Genomic DNA, 26,194 nt, shown 5'->3' on the forward strand with positions numbered 1-26,194 from the left:
ATGGAATCCGCCCGGGGGCTGCAAAACTCCCCCCCAGCCCAGGGGTTTTTATGGCTGCATCTCACTGATGTGCTGCTGCTGCTGCATCCCCCGAGCCGCTGTCGCAGGAGCGCTGCGGGCAGCGCCAGGGCCGCTCACCTGGCTCTGCTTGCGCTGCAGCAGCCGCAGCAGCTCCTCCTGCTGCTCGTAGTCCTTGGCCCGAGCATCCGAGAAGACGTAAACGAAGGAGCCGGGATGCGAGATCTCCACGGCCACTCTGATGGCTCCCACGCTCATCTCCGGGCAGTCCCCCCCGCCCTGAGGGACACAGCCAGGGACGTGGCACAGGCACCGAGCCACAGCGCTCAGCTCCTGCCAGGATCCCAGCCGGGGGATGCTCGCGAGGAGGAACTACCCCATTTTTCTGGAGTCAGCGGGATGGAACTTCAGGGACCCTCAGTATCTCACAGACCCGTCCCTGTCTCACTAAAGATAATTAAAGCAGTAATTTCGGGGTCCATGCTCACAGAAGCCGCTGGTTTCCTGCAGATACCTTTAGTGGGCACATTTGTGCCCGCCCCTGTGGCTGCAGAGCCAGCCACTCCCGGGAAACTTCCTGACACAGAGAGGACCAGCTCTCATTTTCCCAGGGCTTGGCACCCCGAAGGGCTGAGAAACCATTTGCAGCCTCAGCGTTACACCTCCTGCCAAAACAGCTGCATCCGAAGGGAAACGCCACAGGGATTTAGCAATTCATGGGAGGCAGGGCAAAAGTGGGGATGGATAAAGCAGGATTAAGCTCCTGGGGAACATTTTGGCTGGCAGAAAACAGATGAAATAATTAAAAAAAAAAAAAAAGAAAAAAAAAAAAAAGAAAAAAAGAAAAAAAAAAAAGCCAGAAATTAAAAACTCAATTATCAAGCAGTGGTTCTAGAAGAGGAAATTTTTGGTTCCATGGAGAGTCTGTGCAAACTCTCCTGGGAACAGCATCTCCATTAGAGACAAGAGCTGTAGACTGGGAATTCTCTGCTCTGTTGCAGAATTCTGGGACACAGCATCAACATTACCCATCCACTCCACTCCAGCCAGTCTGTCTCAGCCTGAACCCCCATCACACTTGTGGGGGGTTCAGGGATTGCTCCTGGAACCCTCCACCATGCAGTGCCAGGCTTCCCCCCACGGGGCAGGCACCAAGCCAGGCCTGGCAGAGCAGTGTGGGGCTGAGGATGCCTACCTGGACATGGAGCTCCCGCAGGCGCTGCTGGAAGAGCTGGGGATCCGTGGTGAGGGTGACAGGTCCCACCTCTGCAAGCACATGGACACCACCACCTCAGCCCCCTGACCCAGCACCAGCTTCTTCCAATGCCACCCATGCTGCCTGTGCTCCTGGCATCTGCCCTGGCTCAAACACCTGTGACACCTGGGGTCCAGCACCTGGCCTGCCTTGGCACCAGGAGAGAAGCGGATTTGGGCAGACCAACCCCTGTGCCCATACTTTGACCACTTCAGCAAACTATCCCTACGCCCAGGAATTTCTCCCAACGTGGTGGGTGGTCCCAGCCAGGGTGAGCTGCAAACCCAGTGCCCTTTTCTGCTGGGGGAGGCTCCCAGCAAAACGATGCAGGAATCAATTTGCTGCCTCTGCCTCCTTCCCTGTCCGGCTCTAACGGTTTTCACTCAACTCAGTGTTTCTGCTGAAAATAAAGCTTGGGTCCCACTCTCCTTGTAGGAGGCCAGGGCTCTTCTGGAGAACAGCTGCCCTTTTATGGGCGTGCACAAAGAAAAGGACAAAGACAGGAGCAGAAAGAACTTATTCTGGCATCACAGCAAGTTACCAAAGCCTCTCAGCAAGTGATGTTTTTATTGAGGTGACCTGGAAGCACGTTGTGGACTTGTACAGAAATATCCCCCCTCACTGTTCCATGGAGATTAGAGCAGGATGGAAGGGGAAGAGCCACTCACAACAAGGTGTCAGCACCCTGGGATTAATGCAGTGGAAACAGCCCATCCACACTGGGTGGCTTGGGGAGAGGAGCCCCAGTGCAGCTCCCAGCTGCTGAGGTGCCATCCCCATCACAGCAGTCACCAAGAACAAGGAGAAGAGACAGTGCAAGCACTTGTGAAGTGCATGCTTCAGCCCCAGCCCCAGCCAGAACCACAGCCCAGCTCCCCACAGCCCCATCCCTGGCAGGACACATCCTCACCCTGTCCCGGACGTACCTGGGTCGTGGAAGGGCACCAGAGCATAGTTACTGATGGGCTTTGTGCTCCTGCTGAGCGTCCTCTCCAGGATGCGCGAGGCCCCGTCCATCACCTGCACCAGGTCGTCGTACATGGAGCCGGTGACATCAAAGACAAAGGCAAGAGTGGCCCACCCTGGGGGGCTCTGGGCCAGACTGAGGGCCAGCAGCATCCAGAGACCCACAAACACCCCTCCGTGGGGTGGCATCGTGGGGGAGACGCTCAGGTGTCAGGATCACCCCCTTGTGTCCTTGTCCTTGCCCTTCCTGCAGCCCGGGGAGGGACACGGCGTGCGAGGGGCCGCAGAGAAGGGACCCCGGGCAGGGAACGCCCGGCCCTCCGCAGCTGCGGACCTGCTCCTCCAGCGTTCAACTTCTGGCAGGGAGGAGGGAGGGCGGGAGGAAAAACCGGACTTTTGGAGCCAGCGACTCGGCAGAGAGGTGGGTGGGAGCTGGAGGAGATCGGGACGGAGATACAGGGATTGGGAAGCAGATCCTGCAGCCCACGGGATTGTCAGAAACGCTGCCCAGGCCCCCTCCCCAGCCCCGACCCCCTGGCTCAGAGAGACCCTGCTCTGCTGGGGGGAGCAGGGGGTTAGGGGAGGACACGGGGGTCACAGCTGAGCACCTGTGAGGAAACCCTGCCAAAGCCCAGCGGGGGGAGAGACAGCTGCGCAAGGAGCCCCAAGGAAACAAAATTCCCCTCTGCTGGGCAGGGGGCCATGAAATGGGGGTCTGCAGCGGGGCTTGGAGGTCAGAGAGCTCTGTGGGGGGCTCGGCTGGGCTCACCCACGCAGCCACCCCACGAACAGGGAGCGAACAGGCAGGCAGAGCACAGAGCCCAGGACATGGGCTGGGACAGGCAGCGCTTGGCCGGGAGCGCTGGCTGGGGGTGCGGAGCGGTTCCTGGCTCCCCTCGACACGGAGTGCTGAGCTCATGGCTGCTCCACAGGGATGCTCTGCTCTTGCTCAACTCCCCCGCAGCGGGACCCGGGCAGCAGCCACGGCCAAAAGTCGGCTCCAGGTGAAGCTGTGCACCTCCTGCACCCCCAGCACCATCCCTGCTCCTCCCAGACACGGGAGCTGGGGGACCCTGGGGATCATGAGCCACGCACAGGACGGTGGGACCATCCTGTGCATTCCTTTGTCCCTGCAAGCGTGGGCTCAGCTTAGCTGAACCTCAGAGCGGGCAAGGACATCCCCCTGTTTACAGCAGGGCAATGACACTTCTGCCCCTGTGCCAGTGGCCTGTCCCCCTCCTGTCCCACAAGCAGGCCTGTGCTCCCCCAGGCTTTGCATTCCCAGCCCCACAGAGCTGAGGGGAGTCCCCCACACCACAGTGCCACAAAACCTCCCTTAGAGCATCCCCAGCCACCAACCTGCATCCCAGCTCCATCCTGCACCCTGGCAGGGAGCGCCAGCATTTCTGGCACAGGGAAACCTCAACTGCTTCTCCTCATCACCAAACTAATCCCAGCCAGCCCTTCCCACACTCTCCAGTGCTCCCAGTCCCAGCAGCACCTATGCTTTAACCCCTTCCCTGCTGGAGGTTAAGGCACAGCCTCTGGGTAACCAGCTTGGTTTGGAGCCTGTGCCTGTCCTTGCCCACTCCATGGCACAGGGGAGAAATCTCTGGGAGCTCCCACCATGTGCTGGCACAAAGCACCTCTGGACAAAACCCCCTGCACAAACACAGCCTCCTTGTTTGGACCATTAGGGCATCTCCTCTGGCCTCCCGAAAATAATTAGTCATCCTCGTTAGGAGAGCAAACACAACGGACAGGGGCTGGCAGGGAGGCCTCGCAGTGCTCGTTTCCGGAAGAGTTGGCAGTGCAGAATGGCCAACGCGACCCTGCTGCACGTGAAAAGCCCAGCCCAGGCTGTGAGCCCCTCTGTGAGCCCTGCCAGGGCAGGGGGGGCTGCCAAGGGGCACCTCCGGTCCGGGCAGCGAGACACAATTATGGAATGTTCGTATCAAGATTCCTCTGCAGCCGCTGTGTGCCAAAAGTGACCCAGCGGCTCCCAGCCCGCTGCATCGATGAGGAGGCTCAGAGGGGACAGGGACGGTGCCCATGGGCACATGGCTGTGTCTCCATTGCAAAAGGAAAAGGGGATGCAGGCACTGTGTCAGGATGGGACCCGGCAGAGGGCAAACTGTGTCTGGGTGAAAGGAGGTGGGAGGAGCAGCGTTTTGGGGGTGCAGGGTGCCTGGGATGCCTGGAGCTGAGACCTGACAGCTCATCACAGGTGTGGGCACAGTGCCTGCCTGCCCACAGAGCCCAGAGCATCCCTATTTACATCTGTGCTGGTGCCCCACAGCCCTGTGCTTGGGGCAGGGGACAGTGACACCCCCCAGCCCAGCTGCCAGCCCTGCTGGGTGCCAGGGCAGCTCTGGGGGCCCCCATGACCCCCCCGGCGCAGCACATCACAGACCACTGCCACTTCGTTACTGTCGTTAAGCTTTTATTTCCACTGTCACAAAGTTCCTGGGTTTTGTTTCGTTCTGTTATTAAATTGTTTCATTTGCTTGGTTTGCTCTTGAATTCATCTCAAGACAAGGCAGCGGGGCATGCAAGCCGAGACACCGGCACGGACGCACACACAGGCTTCATCTTCACAAACAGGGCTCTTGCTGGAGCTGCTGCTTCTCAGCCCGGGGCTGGGCCACCCCCCTGAGCAGGGTCACACCTGGAGCACAGGGCACCCAGCCCGGGGCTGGCGGCCACTGGAGCAGAGAGAGAAGGGAAGGATGACTTTGCTGCATGGACAGGGCTGACACGCGTAACTGAGACCCCAAAAGTGCTGCACCCCAAACTGTGCACTGACACTAGAGCCATCAGCTCCCTCCTCTGTCCTCAGCCCTTGCTTCTGTCCCAGCCAGACCCTCCCCTCAGGAAGGACAGGTGATAGATGCTCTCAGTAATTGCCCCAAATCTCCTCCTTGGACGGGGGACAGTGAGCTGGCTGCAGGTCACTCACCCACCCCAAATGACCCCCCCAACCCCAAACACATGGGAAGGGGGCAGCTCTGCCAGTGATTTCAGCTGCCACCGTGCCATGCCTGGCCCTGCTTCAAAGCCAGCCCTGCTCCAAGCAGGGTTCAAACCCAGATCCCAAGACTCCAGGCCAATTCCACCCTCCAGGCAGCTGCACCCCTGCCCACTGAGGAGCAGTGACTGGGCTGGGATTCCCAGGACCTCAGCCTCGCCATCCAACATCCAACAGGAAGAACCAACAGGCATTCTGTGAAAGAGGGTGAGATGCAGCTGGTACCTGGCACAAACAGGATTTGGGGTCCCCCATAAATAAACATCCCCTTCCATGACAGTGCTCCTGGGACCAGCCTGGTGTCATTATAAATTTCATTAATTAATTAAAAGCCTGCTCCAGAGGAAAAACCCTTCACTTCTCTCTCTCTCTGGTCCTGGTTTGTGCTGTGAGGAGAGGGCAGAGGGGGAATCTGCCCCCAGAGCCCTCTCCCACCTTCTTGCTCCTGGGGGAAACAGCTCAGCCCAGCCCAGCCCCAGAGCTCAAGGAAAGACGGATACAAAGCAGCAACAGTCAGCACACAGACAGAAAAGTGAAAAGAAAGGAAAGTACAGACATGGCATTTAATGGGGCAACACTGACAGGGACAAATGAGAGGGGGGCACATGCCACAGTCACCGGGGCTGGACCCTCACCTCTGCCTGGCTGTGCTTTGGGCCCCCTTCCCACGGCCAGGGCTCTGCTTTGGACAGGCACCAGGAACCCGAGTACGAACAGAGACAAACCAGGCCTTGCTGGCTGTTTCATCACGAGCAGGTGTGAAGAGAGGCTGGAATTAAAGACTCGCTGATGTGAATTCCACCCCAGCGCTTCCCACACGTGGGTCCTGCCCTGTGCCCGCAGTCCTGAGCTGTATCCAGCACTCATGCTTGCCAGGGCACAGACACCAAACTGCTTTCCAGAGGGGGATGGCTCACCCCAGCCCCTCCACTGATGGGGAAACTGAGGCACGAGGAGGTTAAGGCCAACATTCCCAAGCACAAGATGCTCCAAGCCTTATTTTCAGTGATACCAAGACGATGCAGATCCTGGTGGTGCTCAGGAGGAATGAGGGGCCCTCGGTGCTCCCCAAAAGGGAGACTGCAAGCATCCAAGGCAGAATCCCAAACCTGCAGCCAGAGGGAACACTGGGGTCAAAGCGCTTTGCTCAGGGACACTCAGTGTGCTAAGAGCCCTGGCAGGGCTGACTCCCTCGGGAGACAACTGTGAGCACTGATGGAGCTCAACCCATGACAAGTCCTCCAAAAATTAAAAGCTTTCCAGGGGAAAAGTGTCAGAGCAAATGAGGTTTGCCTTTTCTTGGGAACTGTGTCAAACGTGGCAGGGCCCATCATTCATCAGCAGAGGTGATCACAGCAGTGTCACATTCATTGGGAACATCAATTGGCACCAGGAGGGGATCAGTCTGGCAGATGAGCATTCAGGAAGTTGCAGGCACTGCAAAAACCTACCCCAGAGAGTTGCATTTTGGCCACAGAGCAACGAAGAAAAGGAGATTTCCATGGGAGTGGGTGAGGGACACCCTCCAGAAGCACCCCCACAGTGAAACATGCGGATCCTCAGGGGCAGAAACTGCAGAAGAGGCAGAAATATTGCACATGGACGTGAGATCAGTCTCCTTGGGGATGGGGAAAGGTGGTTTTTCATGGGCATCAAGAAGTACCACAAGCACAAAATCCCAAAACTGGGGAGTGGGGCTGCACGGTGAAGAGCCAGCATCCCTCGGCTGGGGTATCTGTCGCTGCCCTGCTGGGAGGATTCAGGGAGCACTGAGCACCACCTTGTCTCCTGCATCATGAGACACCTGTCAGACTGTCCTCCACATCCAGATGTCACCTCCCACCGCTGTGGGGACACTCCTCTGTCTGGGCTTAGCCACAGGAGCTGGGAGGCAGCCGGGTGGAAAGATGCTGCTGCCTTCAACTGGACCAGAGATGGAAGGGTGAGGCCCCAAGGTGGCTTTAGGGGCCCCAAAGGCTTCTTGCACTCTGCTCCTGAGGGAATGCACGGCTCTCCTTTCCCAGAGCAGGGGCCAAGGCAGCTGAGGCATCACCCATGCAACGCTCACTCTCCAGCAGAGATGCCAACTGCGTCCCACGGTGTGGGGGCTGCTGGGGCTGAGCTGGGGACACATCCCAGAGGGTGCTGGGTGTTGATGGAGTTTGGAGAGGCCATGCAGGCCTCGCTCATGACGGGGGAGCTGCAGCCCAGTGTCCCCAGATGTGTATTCCCAGCCAAGGTGGGCGCAAGCGGCTCCCCAAGGGGCCACGCCCTGGGTTCACAGCAAAACCTCCCGTGTCCTGTGGGAGTGACGGGGTAGGAGACACCCTGAGCTGTGCACAGCCCAGCCTGGCTGTCCCCTGTCACCTCATCCCAGCTGGGATGGGGAGCAGGACAGAGCAAGGCTCCCCCTCTGCCCCTCCAGCACACAGGATGATTCACAGCCACCACCAAACACTTCCCACTGTTGGCAAAGCAGAACATAGCAAAGGAATCTGCTTGGAAGCAAAACCCAACTCTGGGCTCCATTAATACTTTTTCATGCAGTGAGAAAATGAATAAAAGGAAGGAAATGGGGACGTTCTGGTGGCCAGCAGTTTCCTCACCCTTCCCAGCTGAGGGATGGAACTTGGTCTGCTCAGAGTCTGCGCTGGGTGAGCCTTCCTTGAGCTCCCAAAGGGAGGGATGAACAGAAAAAGGCAGGGAACTTGGGAACAGGAAGAGGAGAAGAAGCTATAGCATCCCCTCCAAACAGCAGCCAGCCCACAGAGCTTGGGATACAGGGGGTGGGAGGGGGAAGGCAGATTTTTGGCTTCATTGTTATTGCAGGCTCCTGGGTCCCCGCAATAGTGTACGAGCATGTAAACCTTACAAATCCTCACCTGGGTGGGTGGACACACACACATGAGAGACAAAACACAGCAGCAACATTTACAACAAATAAATAAGGATATCGATCGTTGAGATAGGCATATAAAAAAAAGCGCCTCACTTTTTTCCACCAAAGGAAAAACAAAACAAAAAACAAAACAGCACAATACTGTCTCACAAAAAAAAAAAAAAAAATTAAAATAATAATAATATAATATATATCCCTAGTGAGCCGAGCTGGGCTGCCAGCGGCATGGTGGGTGACACCAGGACTCTGTTCCAAATCGCCGTCGGTGCCTCGGCTCCCCGGCCTCCCCGGGGGTGCAGCCCCCCGGTACCTCTGGGCTCCGTCTCGGGCCGGCCGGTTCCCAAGAGAGAACCCCGCCGGCACATCCGCAGTCCCATCCGAAAATGTAGGAGAAGGGAGCAAAGGGGGCGAGGAGGCCGAGAGGGGGCTCTGCCTGCGGCGATGCTCGACCCGTTCCCCCGGCCCTCGAGTCCTGGGCGTTCGCTGCCGCTCAGACTGGGTCTGGCGCGGGGTTTTTGTGGGAAAAGCAGAAGTTGGCGGATGGCAGCGGCTGGAGTGCGGAGAGGGGGAGTGAGCTCGCGCTTCGAGGGCATCCCTTGCTCGCGGAACAGAAAGGAAGGCCGGGAGGGACAGGCAAGCTTCACGCGGCGGTGGTTGGATGGCACGGAGAGCATCTTCCCCCAGACATCTGCAGGAGAGGGTGGGCAGAAGGGAAACAGGGTGAGAAGGATGGGCAGAAATCCCTGTGGCTGTGACACCAGGGCAAAGCTGGAAACAGAATAATATCGAAAATCTCATAGCTCCCGTGGGGTTAAAAAACAACCCAACCCCAGGACATTGCCTGGACTGTGATAACCAAAAGTGCTCCAAGGGACCCTGCACAGCTCCACAGGGCACAGCAAAGACCACAGGGTGCCCAGCCCAGCATCTGTATGATGCTGTGAACTAGCGTCCCTGACACTGCTGTGCCAAACCCAGCTCCAGGGCATAATATAATAAGGTGTAAGATAAATAAAACATTTAATATAATCTGTCTCTGGAGCATCCCCGTGCCCCCAGCTCGCCAGCTGCCTCCCTGCCTCCTCTGCAACCAGGTCTGCTGGTGAGGGCGTGAGCTGTGCCGCAGACAAACATTTCCATCTCCACGGGATGAAGTCTGAGGGGGCTCTGTGATAGGGGGAGGACTGGGAGAAACCTGTCAGAATGGGGTCAGCATTCCCTCTGGCTGGATTTGGGGGGGATATCCATGTTTTGGTGCTTTAGCAGAGGAGAATCAGCTGCCTGTGTCTGGGGGAGGTGGGAAGGGCACGAGGCAGGTGGGAGATGGGCCCCCACAGCCCCCAGCACTGCACTCACCGCCGCTCAGCCCTGGGACTATACGAGCCCATCGTAGAGGGAGAGCGCCTGCACAATGGAGGGGTCGGCCTTGGAGCCCTCCTGAAACTCCTGCAGCGTCAGCTTCCCGTCTGCGTTCTGCAAAACACTCCTGTTACTGCCCCGCCTCACCCCGGCACATCCACAGCAGCCCACACATCCTCCCCACCCCACTGCCTCAGCCTCGGTTCCCCCAGAGAGCCACCCATGCCTGCAGCCATGGAGGGGACAATGCCACCTTGGAGAGCCTGAAATGCACACAGGGATCCCAGAGGGATGTGAGTATCCCACAGTGATCCTGGCAGCAGCTGACCTTGTGTTGGTGGGACATCTCTTACAGGAGCCAAGATGCAGCAAAGGGACCCACAGCACCTCCTAAATCCCTTGGCCACAGGGAAAAAACCCTCAAGCATCCTCACCTTGTCCATCATGGCAAAAATCCGATCCACCCTCTTCTCTGGTGTGTTCTCCTCCTCAGGAAGCTCCACTGTGTTTCCCTGCAGCAGCAGGACAGGACCAGGTCACACACCCCTCTGTGCCCTGTCTGGAGGCTGTCCCCAAGCCAGGATTGTCCCCACACGCCCCACATCAGGACAGGGTGCAAGGGGACAGTGCTGGCACTAGAACCACCCTCAGCAGCCAGGTCCAGACACTGCCCTGGCCACAATGGCCACAACTCCCCACTGAAAAAGGCCAAAGAAGGAACTGGGGGTGTTTCAGCATTCCCACAGAGCCCAGCTCCAGTCCAGCAGGGAACCCCAGGGGCTGCTCACCCCGTGCACCCCCTGCCCCTCTTACCACCATCTGATAAATCGCATCCACAATGTCCAGCATCTCGTTCCTTGTGATGTATCCGTCGTTGTCCAAGTCGTACAGCTTGAACGCCCCTGCAAGACAGAGCAACACCAAGGGGCTGGGACAGTGGTCCCTGCCCTGGACACACACCCCAGCACCCTCGTGGGGCTGAGCCCACCAGCATCCCCTGGGGAGCACTTACACCTCAGCTTCTCATCCAGCGTCCCCCGGGAGGTGACTGACAGTGCCTGGATGAACTCCGAAAACTCGATCCTCCCATCCTGGGGGAGGAAAGGAGGGGTCAAGGTGCTGCTGCCACTCCTGTCCAGGAAAGTCCTCCCTGCCCTCGTATCCCCTCTGAGGGGGCACATCCAAAAAGGATGGAGGGAGGGAGGGAGGGGTGATGCTCATTTTTCTCCAGCACTGTGATGCAGCTGCTGGTGCCCAGCCCACCAGGGAACATCCCGGCAGGAGCAGCTCTGGAATGCATGGACGGGCTCTTGTCAGCGGCACCAAAACACCACGTTCCCCCTTTCCTGCTTTGCCACTTCATCACCCTTCCCCACGTGACTTTCCTCAACTGAAACAAGTGTGGGGGCTCGCTCCAGCTGCGCTGCTTCAGTTTCACGCCCCAGGAAGCACTGGAATATTTTGCTCCTCCAGTCCCAGGCAGACACATTCCAAATCCATCCCACCATGGCCACAGGCCCCGCCCTGACCGCCCTGGCCCATGCCTCTGGATCCCAGACTTACTTTGTTCTCATCAAAGACGTTGAAAACAAAGGTGGCAAATTTGGTTGGGTCACCGAAGGGGAAGAACTGCTTATAGATCTTCTGGAAGCCGGCGGCATCGAGCTGCCCGCTGGGACAGTCCTTGATAAAGCCCTTGTACCTGCGGATGGAGGGCAGAGCATGGGCCCAGGAGGGTCTCCCCCCTGAGATGGGAGCTCCTCCCCAGTGCTGCAGTGGCCTGGAGCTGGGAAGGTCCCCAGGTGCTCCCTGTGCCACTCCCATCACCCACCACAGCACCCCAGCCCTGTGGATGAGGTCCTCGCGGGCACCCCAGGGAGGGTGGCAGAGGGGACAAACAGCAAGTGGCACCAGTGACACCGAGCGGTGCCCACTGCACTGGCCAACCTGCTGCCAGCCCAAGAGTGGCAACAGGGCCACAACCAGGCTTGTGCTGAGCACTGTGTGGGAGATGGAAGGGGACATGGACCCACTGCCCAGCCAGGACTGACAGCGATGCCACGCTGCAGCCATGCCCTGCCAGGAAACAATGGCACAATGACCACTGAGTTCTGTGAGCGTGGTTGGGCACTAGAACGGGCTCCCCAGGGAAGTGGTGATGGCACCAGGCCTGCCAGAGGTCAAGAAGTGTTTGGACAACACTTGCAGGGACATGGGATTCTTGGGATGTGCAGGGCCAGGAGTTGGACTTATGAGGATGTTTGTGGGTCCCTTCCAACTCGGGATATTCCCTGACAATTTTTGCACGACCCCAAGTGAAAGCTGCTCAAAGGAGCTGGGGGGGGCACAGCGGGGTTCCTGTGTCCTCAGGTGGCACAGCCCAGGTTACTTCCAAAACCCATCAATGCTCAAACACCCCAAAAAGGCCTCAGCTCCAGCTCCAGACTGGACCTGGGTGCTGGAAAGTGCAGCTGCACCGGAGGGCGCAGGGAAGGGCTCGGTGGCTCCGTGGGTGTGGGCACACGCAGGGAGCGTGAAGGGAGCATGTGGGACCACACGGGGATCACGTGGGCTACGTGAATATTATGCAACATCGCCCAGATCTGTCAGGCGCCCGCTGCAGCGGGACAAGGGCTGGAGGAGGAGGGGAAGGGGGTGGTGAGGTGGGAAACCGAAGTGCCGGTGACATCTTTTTCACGATGCTGCAGCTATGACTCATCGGGTGGGGGGGAAGGATGAGAGAAAGAGATAAAGAAAGCAAACCTTGATTGGTGGGATAGCGAGATGAAAGGGAAGCAGTGGCTTTTCTAGGGCGCTGTGTTCGGTGGGGTGGAGGGGATGGAGCGAGAGCGTGCTGCTGGCAAGAAACTGTGGATCCTACCCCAGCCTCTGCAGGCCCTTCTGCCAAAGGGAACATGCTGGGACAGCACCAGCCTCGTGGAGAGCACCAGGACACCAGTCCCCATGTCCCCATGTTCTTTGGCTGCTTGTATGGGGAGGGAAGAGCCACTAGAATCCAGCCCTTACACAGGGTGTGCAAGAAAACTCATCCATTTTCTGGTCTCCCCTCTATGAGGCAGCACCTGCACCCCAGTACTGGTGCACCTGTCCACAGCTCCTGCACCTTCCTGCTCTCAGTGACTGAATGCCACCAGCTCCTGTCCCCTGCCCACAGCCCCATGCCCCTGCCAGCTCACCACCATGGCAGGCACTCACCACTGCTGCACCTCCTTCTCCGTGACTGCAAGAGAAAACAGGAGAAAAGAGAAAAAAAGAGACAGAAATTTAGTACTTTTGCAGTGGCAGCTCTTCCTCTGCACTCCCCATCAGTGAATTCCCTGGGGAACACCCCGGGGCTCTCAACAATGACTTTCCTGGGGGATGCCCAGGCCTCACTGGCTCCATGAGCTGCCAGGTGTTCCCCACATGGTCCCCATGTGGCAGAAACTGCTTTTGAGGCACAGACTGGGCCAGCCCAGGTGGTCCATGGGGGCAGAGCTGCAAGTGCTGGGGACCCCTGAAACCAGGGAGACTCACAAGATGTTTTGTGTTGCACTCAGGGAGTGCAGAACTACAGCTGCAAGATGCTATGGACCATGAAGGGGACAAACTGATCATGCCAGGGGAGGATCTGGCCCTGCTGTTTCATCTTCCCAGAACTAAAACATCCCTCAAAACATCTGCCAAAACATCTGCTTGGAGGCAGCTCAGGGAAGGGACTTGCCCTGACACACTGAGCGTGGGCACAGGCACAGCCCCAGGGCTGGCATCCCCCCATGTACCAGCTGCCTCTGGAGAAACATCTTCAAACCCATCCCAACACCCTGGGGAGCCTCAGCAGGCTCTGGAAAAACCCCCAAAATACGACAAACCAGAAAACAGCACTGACAACCCCAAGTGTCCACAGCCAAGGGACAGCTGCTGAGATGAAAAATGTCCTCAGCAGAGGAAAGGCTCTGAGGGATGCCGGGCAGAGGGCTGGCACTTGTCACTGCGTGTCCCACTGCAGGAGCTGTGCCTGTGCCTCCCCACACAGGGGAGCTGGGTGCCAGCAGGTGGGCACAGAGGGGAACAGCCTCATTTGTCATTTCCCTTGTGTCGTGCGTCTAAATAATGATGAAAAAGCCACAGGTCTGAACGGTGCGGGGATGATGAGGAGAGTGGAGATGTCAGTGTGCAAACGGCTGATAAAAATAGAGACCAAAGACACACCAACAGATGTCAATTACCTTGGATGGCAAGAAAGAAAAAGTAAGCAGTTTTCCATCAGGAATGTTTGTAACGTGCCTGGCAGAAGGCACAGAGCTCAGAGGTGAAGGCTGGGGTGGCCGAGAGGGCACATAACAGCCCTCACCTCATCACCAGTGAAATTTCTTCTCCAGCAGCCCTGCTAGCAGGAATTACTGTGCCCAAAGCTGTCCCCATGCATTGGAGGGTCCCTCCAGCCCAGCACAGGGGTCACTGGAGGGACAGAGACTCCAATTCCCCCCACTTCCCATGAGATTCAGCAAAAACAGCACCCACTGTAGCACGGTGGGGTGTCCATCACAGCTCCCCAGGAGAGGGGACACAGGCACAGGGATGCTCAGCATCTGGGCTGGAGAATACTGAGGGCTTTGGCAGTGCCACAGGAGGGATTTGGAGGGTTGTTTGTTTTGGGCAGACAGCGGTCTCCTGGCAAGAGGGAGCCAGGAAGGACACACTGCATCCAGCAGCCAAGCTGGGGTGGGCTAAAACATCAGTCATAGCAGTTCCAAGGGATTTCCCCATCCCAAAATAAAAAAATAAAAGAAAGAAAGGGGCTACACAGAAGCATCCTTCTAAAAGAGAGATCTCAAGTGACATCTCCAACAGGAACAGGCTTCCCTGCACATACCTGCACGGAGACATCAGCCGTGACCTCCATCCTGAGGATGCCCAGGGGATCCCCCAGGCACCAGCTCTGCAGGCCCAAGCACACATGAGCACCAAGGAAAGCAAGTGGAAGAAGGAGGATGAGGGTGAGCCCTCGGGGCAGGCAAAACAGACTGCAGCAGCAGCCAGGGCTGCAGTCAGAGCTCATCTCAGCCCTCCAGGCAAATTGCCTTCTGCTCTCTCTCGTTCGACTGCTTTTTCCCCCAACATGCTATTTTGGGCCCGGGAGCTGCCTTTCAACTCCAGCAGGAAACAATTAAGAAATTTGTGCTTTTTTTAGTACTGGAGAAATGCTGGTAATGACACGCTCGGGCTGAGGCAGGAGGGAGGGACGGAGCCAGCTCGTGCCGCAGGAGAAATGTGTGATGCTCGCAGGAGAGGCTTTTCCTAAGGAGGGAACCATTCAGTTGCCAGGCTGGAAATCAGCAGAGGGCTCCCAATGAGGGATTTGTTAGTGTGCATCCTGGCATGGAGCCACACGGAGCTCCATCCCTCCTCCAGGACACTGGCACAGGTGCCTGCCCTCCAGCCTTGGGTGCTGGGGAATCTGTGGGGTTTGTCCTGAGGTGGGAATGCGGCCTCGTATCCCAGCCCTTGGAAAACCACCCACCTCTGCCTTCACCCCTCCACTGCCACAAAATCTCCCCTCTGCCCGGGGGCAGCGTTCCCAGGGCAGGGAACCACACCATCCCTGCCCTGGTCCCTGCCTCCCTGCATCTGCTGTTACCGATGCGGGACAGATGATGACTCCAGGGCTGCCATTCCCAGCCACCCCGACCCTGCCGGGCGCTGACACTCCGAGCGGCACCAATTAGGAATGCTAATGCTGATTGCGTGGCTGAGCCACCTATCCTGAGGCTGGGGACAGAGGACACACGGCGGGGACAAGGCTGTCCCTGAGCTCTGCATTTCCCGGCAGGCAGAGCCCAGCTCACAGACAGAACCTGCAGCGGCAGCTGCTGCATCTCCCTCCCGCGGCATCGATTACGGCGCGATGCTGAGCGGACACACGTCAATTTGCAGCGATGTAAACCTCGGCCAGGGGCGCCCCCGACGCCCCAGAAGAAGCGGATGACCCCCAGCAGCCCCCCGGAGCAGGGCCGGGTCCCTGGCCGTGCTCCAGCGGGGAGCCGGGCTCAGCTGCCGCTCCGGGGACGCCTATAAATAGTGCACGCAGCAGCTCGTTAGGAGCAGCGTGCCCCGGCTTCCTCGGGGATGAAAGGCGCTGAATAAAGGCAGAGTATTGTCATTTGTTATGAAGCGCAGCTCCGGAAGAGGCATCGCCGAGCCGGGAGCCCCAGCGGAGCCCCGCAGGCGCCGACCCGTGCGCTCAGCCCCGCACCGAGCACAGAGCCGGGAACCGCCGGGAGCGGGCTCAGCGCAGGCAGGGCCGGCTGCGGGGACAGGGACAGGCACCCAGAGCAGCTCAGGAGCTGCCCCACACGGCCGAACCGCTTCCAAGGGCCCTCTTTCTTCGCTGGTCGGCCCCTTCCCGCTCCCACCTCAGCCGGGAGGTTTTGGCGTCTCACGTCTCACACAGCGCAGGGAGGCAGAGCATCCAAGCAGCCCCCAGCCCCCTCCTCCCAGCTGCCGGTACCTAAGTTCCCCCCCCAGCCCTCTCCCCCCACCTCTCCATCAATCCCAGTGGCACAGGCGAGGACTGACAGCTCCGTCACCACCCGCCCTTCGCGTGCCCCCTCTCCTCCCACCACCCAGCTGCCACTGCAGCAAGAATCAGCTCTGGTTAATCAGTGCTCAAGCCTGTTAATTTGTGTTTTCCAGGCAGAGAGGAGAGGAGAGGAGAGAGCCGGGACTGCAAATCCCCATCCGCCGCCCTGCCGCAGGGAGCTGGCTGCTCGCTGGACCGGGGCCGGAGGTGGCTGCACTCGAATGGTTCAGGGAGTCCTGGTCACGGTGGGATGCATGAGGCGACGTGATGCTTCAGCCCCACAGGGGCTTGTTTTGTGCTGACATCCCTTCCCCTGTGTGCAAGGGCAGGGGTTTGGCCACGGGCGCAGGGTGATCCCTGGGCAGGACTGTGCGCACTCAGCCCAGCCCCTGCGTGCCAAAACGGCACGGCTCTGTCCTCATGCGGGGCTGGGCTCCCGAAGGCTCAGCGAGCACTGTCCCCACGCAGCAGCAGTCAGGAGTCTCCACCAAGCCCCCACACGTCCCCCCTTGTCCCATCTGCCAGGACAGCACCTTTGTTCCGTGGGCAGCGCAGCCTTATCAGGGAAACCAGTTAATTATTTCCAGGCACAAAGCGGCTTCCCTCACCGCCACAGGGCACTCCAGCTATGCCAGCTCATGGGCTGTGCCAGCCCCGGGCAACTGATCCAGCACTACACACTGGGTCATGGCAGGGCAGTCCTGCGGCGTTTATTTCCCCCAGGGACCTGCTGTGGCTCCTTCACAGGGTCCCCGGGCATCCTAGCCTGGGGGAACCAGCACATCACCCCGAGATGGGGCTCCCATCGTGTTTGGAGCTGCCTAAACCTGCTGAGAGCGCTCAGAGCAGCGCCCAGGCTGGGGGAAATCAGACACCCACAATGGGCGCTCCTGCGTGAGCCAAGTGGGTGCTCAGGCGTGAAGGAACGGGGCATTTACGCACCCATGCCTGAGCCAGAGGGGCACTCATGCAAAAACACCCCGGGCGATCATGCGTGGACTAATTAGGCACTCATGCATAAATTATCTGGGCGCCTCCAGGTGAGCTAATTGGGTGCTCATGCATGAACTGCCCGGGTGCTGCGGCGAGAGTGAAAGGGCCACTCACGAACGAACCAGCTGGGGGCTCACGCATCCATTTTTGTGGGCATTCACGAATTCACGGATTAATTGAGCAGTCACACGCCCATTCGCTGGGCACTCCTGTGCGAGCTAATTGGGCACTCATGTGTAAATTAGTGTAATTAGGAGATAACACACTTGTGCACACTAATTGGGCACTCAGGTGTGAATGCATCAGGTGCTGGCGCAAGAATTGGACACTCAGGCGTGAGCTAATTGCAGGCACGTGCGCAAATTAATTGGGCACTCATGCATCAACCACCAGGGTGCTCATGCACAGAGCAGCAGCGCTCGATCCAGCGGGAATTCACTGGGCAGCCATGCATAAATCCAGCTGGGTGCTCATATGTAAATTAATTGTGAGCTCATGTGTGTGTTAATTGGGTGCTGACGCGTGAAGGAATTGGGCGCAGAAGTGGAAGAGCCTGGGGTGCTCATGCGTGCGCTGAAGGGCCCCTCATGTGAGCAGCACCGGCTGCTGCGGGGTGAGCCCCGCACACCCTGCAATTTATGCCGAACACACTCCGCCCCTCGTCTCGGCGAAACACGTATTTAAGAATTTTCTGAACGTAAATCTGATACAAACTCCACTCTCAACATGGTGACGATGTCAATATTGACCCTCCCGCCCGGCTCGGCAGCGTGTGCGTGCGCTCGCTCCGGCTCCGCGCCAGCCCTGGATCACAGCATCGGCATCACGGTGTGAACAGCCCCTGCAGAATTCACCTCTGGTCCCTCAGAGCGATCACCGGGCTCGGTGCAGCAGGTGCTCGGTGCAGACTTCACACCTGCCAACACGGACACAGCAAGGGCCCATCGGTTTGCACAGGGGGACCCAGTGCTGGCCCCTGGCGCTGCAGAGTTACCTGGGCTAATCACATCACAACCTGAGTGGTCATTCCATGTTCCAGGCCTTGTCCCTACAAAACACTCAGCCAGGAGCACAGCAGCGGCTGTTGCAGGTGAGTGCAGTAGCTGTGGGACTTCATTCAGCCCCCAAACAGGTGCTGGGCAGCACTTGTCCGGTGCAGAACGGGCACCTCCCTGCGGAGAGAGGAAGATGCCCCGTATGCCAGGGCTGGCTGGGGTCACCTCTGGCAGCCTGGGCTGTCAGGTGGCTTTGTGCAGCTCGGGGGTTCAGGGGGAAGCACTCTGGGGACAGCTGGAGCACGGGCAAAAGGTTCTTCCCAGTGCACAGCCCCAGTTCCAGCAACAATCCCCCAGTGCAGAGCCCAGCGCCCACGGGAGCTGCAAAGTAGTGGAGGGAAAGGGTGAACTCTTGCAGGCTGCCACAGGCTCAGTCCTCCCCCAGGACTGTCCATCAGCCCATCCTGGGGCACTCAGAGCTCACTCAGGTCCCAGTTTGATGAGTGTAACTTTTAGGATACACCACACGTCAACACTTTGGAAATTTGGGTAGTTTGGTCCTGATGATCTGGTCTCATTAAAATTCAGGTTGAATTCCTTAAGGATGCCCTAGTCCCATGCTCTCTGCCAGCTCTGGGGCCACCAGACCACCCCTGGTTGGGCTTTGCTCCTGCTCCCAGGCAGCACAGGGACAGCTCTGGGGAAGAGGCATTAAAACACCACTGTGGCACCAGGGTCACCCCCATGCAAACAACTGTTCTGGAATATGACTGATGTAATTTTCTTTTGCTCCCAGCTTTCCCCAACTACTGTTCCCCCAGCTCAGCCCCGTGCCATCCCTGCTCCCAGCCACATCACCCACACCATGGGGTGTCCCTGTGTGGGAGCCCATCCTTGCAACATCCCCAAGGGATTTGGGAGCAACCCAAACTGCGTGGGCACTAACACAGCCAGGGCTGCCTACCTGTCACAGCAGGACATCCCCATCTCAGCTTTCCCAGTTTGGCCTCTCTCCCCATCAGACACAGACATCACCAGCACCACGGCAGGTGCAGGAGCCTCCAAGACGTTCAGAGCTGGAGCTCGACAGCATTATTGGTGTCATTTGTTCCTCTGAGACACGGAGAAACTCCCGGAGCAGTGCCGGGGTGCTCGGCACTCTCCTTGCCGGAGGTTGCCATTAGTGGTCTGCCTTGCTCCCAGACTGGATAAACAGGTCCATGAGCAGTTCTCATCTCCCCCGGGGCTGGTACCAATAGGAAAGCCAATATGCAGCTGAAATCCTTTTTAGACTTTATTAAATATTTAAGGACCCGACATTAGGCTTTGGAAATTTGGTTTAGGGGAAAAGCAGCAATTGTTCTTTGAAGCAAAGACAGGAGAGGAAGGGCAAAGGACAGTGCCTTCATTTGGAAATTAATGAATCAGGCTGAAGCACCTCGCAGCAGGAGCTGGTGGCTGTGGCAGGTCTATCCTAGGATTGAATCCCAGCTTCCCCACAAGCCAATGCAGCAATGCCTGGAGGGGCAGAGGATTCCCAGTGCTGCTGGGAGCAGGGATGGAGCAGCCCCCCTGCCTGGCCATCCAGGGGGCAGCTGTGTCCTGCCACCTGCTCAAATCCATCCTTCGGCCACAGGAATTTTAGTGTGACCTGGCACTCCAAGGCGCCATCCCCAATGCAAGGAGAAATTCCTGCCCTGGGCAGAGGAGAAAACTCCCCTCTGGAGCAGTGTGGGCAGTAGGAAAGGAAGTGTCTCTGGCTCAGCCATCACTCCCTGGAGCCATGGAAATGTCAGGAGGATGCTCAAGGCAAAGCCTTGCTGGCAGCAGGGCCACCTCCGCTGCCCTCCCCGTCTCCTGCAGGGATCACTGTGCACTGAGGGGTGGCCAGAGCAGCTCCAGCAGGTCCAGCCATCAATCAGAAGATGCTGGAAAACAAGTGGCTGAAGCACAGGCAGCTCTCCTGCCAGCAGGAGGCGTGGGGAGGGAGCCCTGTGCCGGCACCACCGGACTGGGGATCCCATGGCAGTGATGGCAATGGAAGCGACACAGACCATGCCCTGGGGCTGAGCAACCCATGGCCGCCCTTGCCCAGGGCACAAACCCTGGCTTCCCTCGGCATCCAGCTCCCAAGAAGATCCAGGAGAACAAGGAGGGGAAGGAGGAACAAAGTGACCCCACAAATGTCAACCTGATAACAGAGCGAGCGTTCCCGCAGGCTCCTCCCTGAAGCAGCCGCTTCCTTTGATGCCTTCAGAGCTTCTTGTTTCACAACCTTAATTATAGCGGCAGCAGCAAAGGTCAGGAGAGTGGTTAAGCAGATCCATTAACATGTCAGGGGATAAATGAAATGTGATTCTTGTGATGCTGGAGCAGCAGCAGCGTGAGCGTGGCTGGCGGGGACGGCTGCTCCGCTCTGCCACCGACAGAACCCTCAGGGCATCGGTCACATCTCCCCCTTCCCACCCTGGCACTGCAAGAATCTCCCAGAGACTGCAGGGACTCTTCAAAACTTGCTTCTGAAACCCCAGAACTTGTTTTGCTTGCACCTACCTATGGAGGCCCAGGTCCATGTGCGTGTGGGATGCCCTGGGTCGGATTCACTGGGAGCAGGTTGGGGTTGCCTTGGAGAAGGAGCTGGGGATGCCTCCAGACCACCACAGCCCTCCAGAGGCAGCACAACAGGTCCACACTGACCTTGCAGTGAGCCTGCAGCACAGCAACCCTCTTCACAGCTCTGGTTACACGTGGCTGCAGCAAAAACAGGCCCCAAACAAACTCCAGCCCCTGGGCATCCCTCTGGCACCTCCTGCCCATCGTCCTGACCCAGTGCCCCAAACCAACCTGGCCTTGGACACTTCCAGGGATGGGGCAGCCACAGCTTCTCTGGGCAACCTGAGCCAGGGCCTCAGCACCCTCACAGGGGAGAATTTCTTTCTGATATCCCATCTAACCCTGCTCTCTGTTTGAAGCCATTCCTGCTTGTCCTGTCACTCCAAGCCCTGTTAAAAGTCACCACACTGACAATTTCATCCAGTATTTGTCACTGAGGGATAACGGGTCCACAGCCACCCGGCCAGCTCACCCTGCTTTCTGCTGGATGAGCAACAGGAGGGATTTCAACACAAACCAACCTAGCAGACAAACCCAGTGCCTGGGGCCAAACACTTCAGAGGCTAAAAATAAACCAGCAGCAGTGGGGGAGCTAACAAAGCCCCTCCTCTGCTCCTGCCCACTGCCCCAGCCAGCACATTTCCTCAGCACTGGGGTGGCATGATGGAGCAAAGCCCCAGCCTGGCTCAGCCAGCAAGGAACCAATCCATTATCCTGGCTGCAAATGCTGCAATCGTAGAATTTCCTTTCCTTTCCCACAGGATTCCACCCGCCACCACGTACCCCTGTAACTACAAATCAATATGTTTATAGTTTGCTCTTAAACTAATGCCCATTAATTCCCTGCATTACTGTCGAGCAACAGAGCCAATTTTGCAGCTTATCGTGAAAGAGCAGAAAATGATGATGCTGGAGTGAGTTTAAAATCCACAAAATAGATCACAGTGGGTGGGATGTGGTTCTTGGGAAAAGAGCATCTTCCTTGCACCCACTCTGCAGCTTGGGTGTCATTTTGGCAGCCTCACCGTGGCTCCCACACCTTCACCTGAGCCCCTCTGTGGCCTCAGGAGCACCGGGACTACCAACCCTGACCCCAACCTGGCCCCAGAGCGACGCTGCTGCACCGACAGAGCTCTGAGCATGCCTGATTGCTCAGCTATTGCAGCCTCAAAAATAACACACTGCTGGTTCTGGACACGGGCAACAGCTGTGCAAAGGGAACCCTGAAAGCAAATCCTCCCCAAAATGACTGGAAAAAAAAGAAGAGCTAAAATGTGCTCTTCTGAAGCAAGTGCACATTTTTAAAGCTGCTTCATGATTTTAAGAGTTACTGGCTGGGAGTGCTGCTGTGAGTAGGGACATTCAGAACTGTATTTCTCTCCCAGTTTCTCTCCCAGGAGTGCACACCATTTCCACCCAGGACATGTATCGTGCACCCACAACTGCACACGTGCACCTCACACACTTCATTCAGGCCGCAGTCACGCCTCAGGACCTTCACAGATCTCCAGCTGAGCAGAACCCTCTGAGTGAGGCCACACAAGGCTCTTAAACACAATCCCAAATCCCACTGTGGCCCTAAGATGTGAGCACCTGGCTCAAGTTAAGCTCAGGTTTAAATCCCCATGGATGAAGATGTGATCCAGGGTGGATGGTGGTTCCTCCAAGTCTCAGGAGTGTGGGACACAACACCAAACTGCATCCCTGAGCTATCCCAACGAGGCATCAGGAGGACTAATAAATTAATTATTATAAAGCACCTTGAGGGCTTTTTGATGAAAGGATCTATGAAAGTACGAAGAATTACATAATTTATTATTCAGTATTATTATCACTCAGCACTGACTTCTCCTGCAGGCTCCTGTGTGGCACCAGCCCAGTCTCCAAGGAGGGTTAAACAGCCCTGCAGCCTGGCTGTCCCCACCAGCATTATTCCAGCACCTGGCAGACAGTGGAGCTTGGCATTGCCAGGTATTCCTGGGCACTCAGGTGCCCAGAGACACAGAAAGGCACAAGGAGATAGGTCCAAACCAACAGGACTTGGGCAGCTGGCACTCCAAAGAAGCCTTTCTGTGCCTTTAGGTGTCCAAGTACCATTAAAATCTGGCCCCCAGCACTGTAAGTCAGGAGAAGAGTGGGGAGGGGAGCCAAGAGATGAGGTTTCCAGGTTCCTGCTTTTCCATGTCCAGTTCCCAGCAGGGCCTGGGACAACCTGCTCTGAATGCATGCAGGAAATCATTTCTCACAGCTCACAGAGGCTGTTGATGGCAGCCCTGCAGCAACCTCAGCTCAACCTCCCTGTCCACAACTGCCCTGGCACCTGAGCCTTCCCATGCTCCTCTCCTGGCTGCTCCCATCTCCCAGGATTGCTGCAACTGAGGCATGGCCAGAGAAACACCACAAATAGGAGATGGAGAGCTCAGAGAGGACAAGAGACACAAGAAGCCACCAGGCTCTGAGGAGCACTGAGGGGAAGCAGAGGTCATCTGTGTCCCATGGATGAGACAAATTAGCAGAAAAGCTGTGTGGGGCAGGGAGAGGGGGTGACATTTCTCTCTGATCCTGCAGAACTGAGAGGGGCCTTTTTGATATTTGCTTTGTTTTGTATGGAAATTCATACAAACAGAAAATGATGCAATGGAAGGAAATCCCAGTGTGGGAGAAGCCCTTCACGTACCACAGCCACGGCTCACGCTGCCACGGGAACCTCCCTGGGACAAATGCAGGTTCCCATCAGTTTGGGCTGCTGGAGACATCTGCCCAGATGTGCTGTAGCAACAGCAGAAACAGCATCACACACAAGGCAGGGACAGCACTTGCTTGGTAATGTGGCAGCCAGGAAATGGGATGGGCAGCACAGGCCAGGAATGCTCTTGGGTCTGCCAGAAACGTGCCTAAATATCAACATGCTGTGGAAAACAAACCTTTTCCAAGCAGGCCCCCTGAAATTCTTGAGCAGGCCATGGATTTGTGTGTATGACTGTCCCCTGCTCCAGCTGTTCCACCAGCCACAGCACAGGGGTCTGGATCAGTTCCTCCCACCGTTCTCAGCACAGCCCTGCCCTCCTACCTGCCTCTCCTCTGCCTGGCAAAACATGGAAGGAAATTGGTATCTTTTAATCTCCCATGGTCTAAAGATAAATCAGAGGCTCTCAGCCGTGCCTGGGAGGGCCCTGTGAAGTGCTTCACCAGACAAGGGAATGCACTCTCGCCTTGACAGCTGCAGAAAAGGGGCAGAAGTGCTCAGCAAAAGTAATTAGTCCCAGAGACAAGAGGAGGAATGAGCAGAGATCAACAAACAGACCCTGGAATTAGCAACATCTCTCCCTGACAGGCACCACACCACCAGCCACACACTGCTGGGGCACGTTGGGATGCTGCACCAGACTCCAGCCACGCAAAGGGCCACGTGCTGCTGGGTGCTGCTGGGTGCTGCTGCCTCACCTGCACAGGTGCAGGGGTCTTTAAAAAGAGGCAGCAAGAGGTCCAGAGCAGGCAGGCAAAGCTCCAGACAGACTGGAAACCCACTGAGAGAGGGATCAGAGGACCACAATCTTTCTTGGAAAGGGTACACTGGAAAGGGGAGGGTACCCAAAAGAGAGGAGCAGAAAGTTGGGAATTAAGTGATTCAAAAAAAGCAATGACCTGCTGGCCTTATCCAGCAAAGAGATATCCCTGTGCCCAAAGACATTGGTTTCACAGCACTGCCTTTGGCTGGCTTCAGCTGTGAGCCATGGGGCACCACCGCCTGTGTGCCCCGTGTTCACTCAATGGTGTTGGCACCCTCCTGGGCAGAGGAGCCACCCCAGGTGTGCAGAAAGCCCAGCACACAGGAGATCATCAGCAGACAAGGCTGTGCTGGGGCTCCATCGGAGATCAGGGCGTCACTGGCTCAAAGCGAGCGGGCGATTGCAGCACAGCACTAATGGTACCTGGCCCAGCGCGGCTGCACTCGCCGTGGGCGACAGCTGCAGTGAGGACACCAAAACCCAGCTCAGCTCCAGCCCAGGCTGTGCCCACCTGGCACTGCCACATTCTCACTACTTCCTCCCCCTGAGCACTTTGAGGAAGCCCAGCCGGCGTACCCCAGCCTCTCCTACCATCACACCCGGCTTGGCGATGCGGACATGCCCCCACCACCTGCCCTCCTCCCGCCTGTGCCACGGCAGAGAGCAACCCCGCGTGTAGGGTTGTGCAATGCACCAGTATTGCCTCTTCTCCATATGGGAGAACTTGCTGCATCCTAATCTATTGCCTTTTTGGGTAAGCGCTGCCGTGGGACTGCAGCAATGACAGAGGGGAGAGCTCACAGGTCTGCCGCACGTTTGGGGAATATCTGCGGCCAGCAAGCGGGGAAGCAAACTTGAGCCAGCAAAGCCTTTGTTTCCTTTGTGCATCCTTCAGGAAAAATAAATGATTTTGCTAAAACTGGATGGCTGAGGCACCAGCCACGTTAATTAGATTATAGTGGAGGTCCAGACGGGAAAGCCACTCGCTCAGAAAATCAGGTTATTAAACCGATACTGAGATACTCAGAAAAACATCGAACTCGCCGGTGTCGGGCTCTTCTCTCTACTTCAGAGCGCAATAACAAAGGGAACCCCTCCAAGTACGCACCCAAACTTTGGAAGCCACCCAGACGCTCGGCACCCTGCTCCGGGAGCCGCTGCCGGGCTCCGGGGAGGCAGCGCGGGGAGGACAATCCTCGCGGGGGGCCCTTGGCACAGGGCAGCCGGGGGAAGGATGCTCGGAACAGGGGCGGGGGGCGGCGAGGGAGGGCGCGATGCTCCGGTGGGCAGGATGAGGCCCTGGCCCTGCCGTTCCCGGAGGCTCAGAAATAGGCCACGGAGGATGGATTTTGTAAAAAAACAGCGTTTTCTTCTGGCTCGCTGCCCCTCTTCGTGTCCCTGCTGCCTTATGGGCTTTTTCCTCCTCCCAGGCCAATCCCTGAATTCTTCCAACAAAGCCCGGCCGAGCCTGCGCCCTCCCCGGGAGCGGCCCCGCAGGAGCCGCCGCTCTCCGCGGCACCGACCCAGGGGAGTGAGGATCCCATCACACCCCCGGCATCCCCCCGGCAGCCCCCCGGGCACTCACAGTACGTTTTCCTGGTCAGCTCTTCCACAACTTCAGGCTTCAACTTGCTGTTGGATTTGCCCATGGTGGCGGCAGCGCCTCTGAGCCCGCCGCCTCCCGGCCTCGCTGCGGGGCACGGAGCGGCGGGGCCGCTGCCTCGCTGGGGCTCCTGGCCCGGCTACATCCCGCGGGGGGCGGCGGCGAGGGGAGCTGAGGGGGCTTTGTTGGCCGGGGTTTGGCCGCAGAGCTGCGCTGCGGGGCCGCGCTGTGTGTCCGTGTGCGTGTCCGTGTCCGTGTGCGTGTCCGTGTCCGTGTGCGTGTCCGTGTCCGTGTCCGTGTCCCTGTCCGTGTCCCCTGCTCCACGCGCCCTCCCCGCCCTCCGCCGCCGGGCGCGGAGCGGCCGCGGGGGCGC

At 57.9% G+C, this 26,194-nt stretch overlaps 2 protein-coding genes across 2 annotated transcripts in view; both read right to left on the reverse strand.

Annotated features, from left to right (window-relative positions):
* The window catches only part of HMCN2 (hemicentin 2), a 32,577-nt gene extending 30,105 nt beyond the window's left edge, over nt 1–2,472 (reverse strand). The window contains exons 1-3 of the mRNA XM_014256351.2: nt 2,200–2,472; nt 1,214–1,284; nt 139–297 (exon numbers count right to left, since the gene is read on the reverse strand). Of these exons, the coding sequence (XP_014111826.2) occupies nt 139–297; nt 1,214–1,284; nt 2,200–2,428 (459 nt within the window). The 5' untranslated portion in view covers nt 2,429–2,472. The remainder of the gene's footprint in view (nt 1–138; nt 298–1,213; nt 1,285–2,199) is intronic.
* A 2,189-nt stretch (nt 2,473–4,661) lies between these two features.
* On the reverse strand, nt 4,662–26,164 carry NCS1 (neuronal calcium sensor 1). The gene is made up of 8 exons (XM_005527274.3): nt 25,804–26,164; nt 12,742–12,766; nt 11,089–11,227; nt 10,538–10,616; nt 10,339–10,427; nt 9,960–10,037; nt 9,523–9,639; nt 4,662–8,854 (listed from the first exon to the last, which is right to left on the reverse strand). The coding sequence occupies exons 1-7, from the start codon at nt 25,865–25,867 to the stop codon at nt 9,541–9,543; spliced, it is 573 nt and encodes a 190-aa protein (XP_005527331.1). The 5' UTR covers nt 25,868–26,164; the 3' UTR covers nt 4,662–8,854; nt 9,523–9,540.
* Nucleotides 26,165–26,194: the final 30 nt, after the last annotated feature.

Source organism: Pseudopodoces humilis, chromosome 22 (assembly GCF_049639895.1).
Source record: "Pseudopodoces humilis isolate 2021_Gansu_Grassland_sample_001 chromosome 22, ASM4963989v1, whole genome shotgun sequence".
Lineage (NCBI taxonomy): Eukaryota > Metazoa > Chordata > Aves > Passeriformes > Paridae > Pseudopodoces > Pseudopodoces humilis.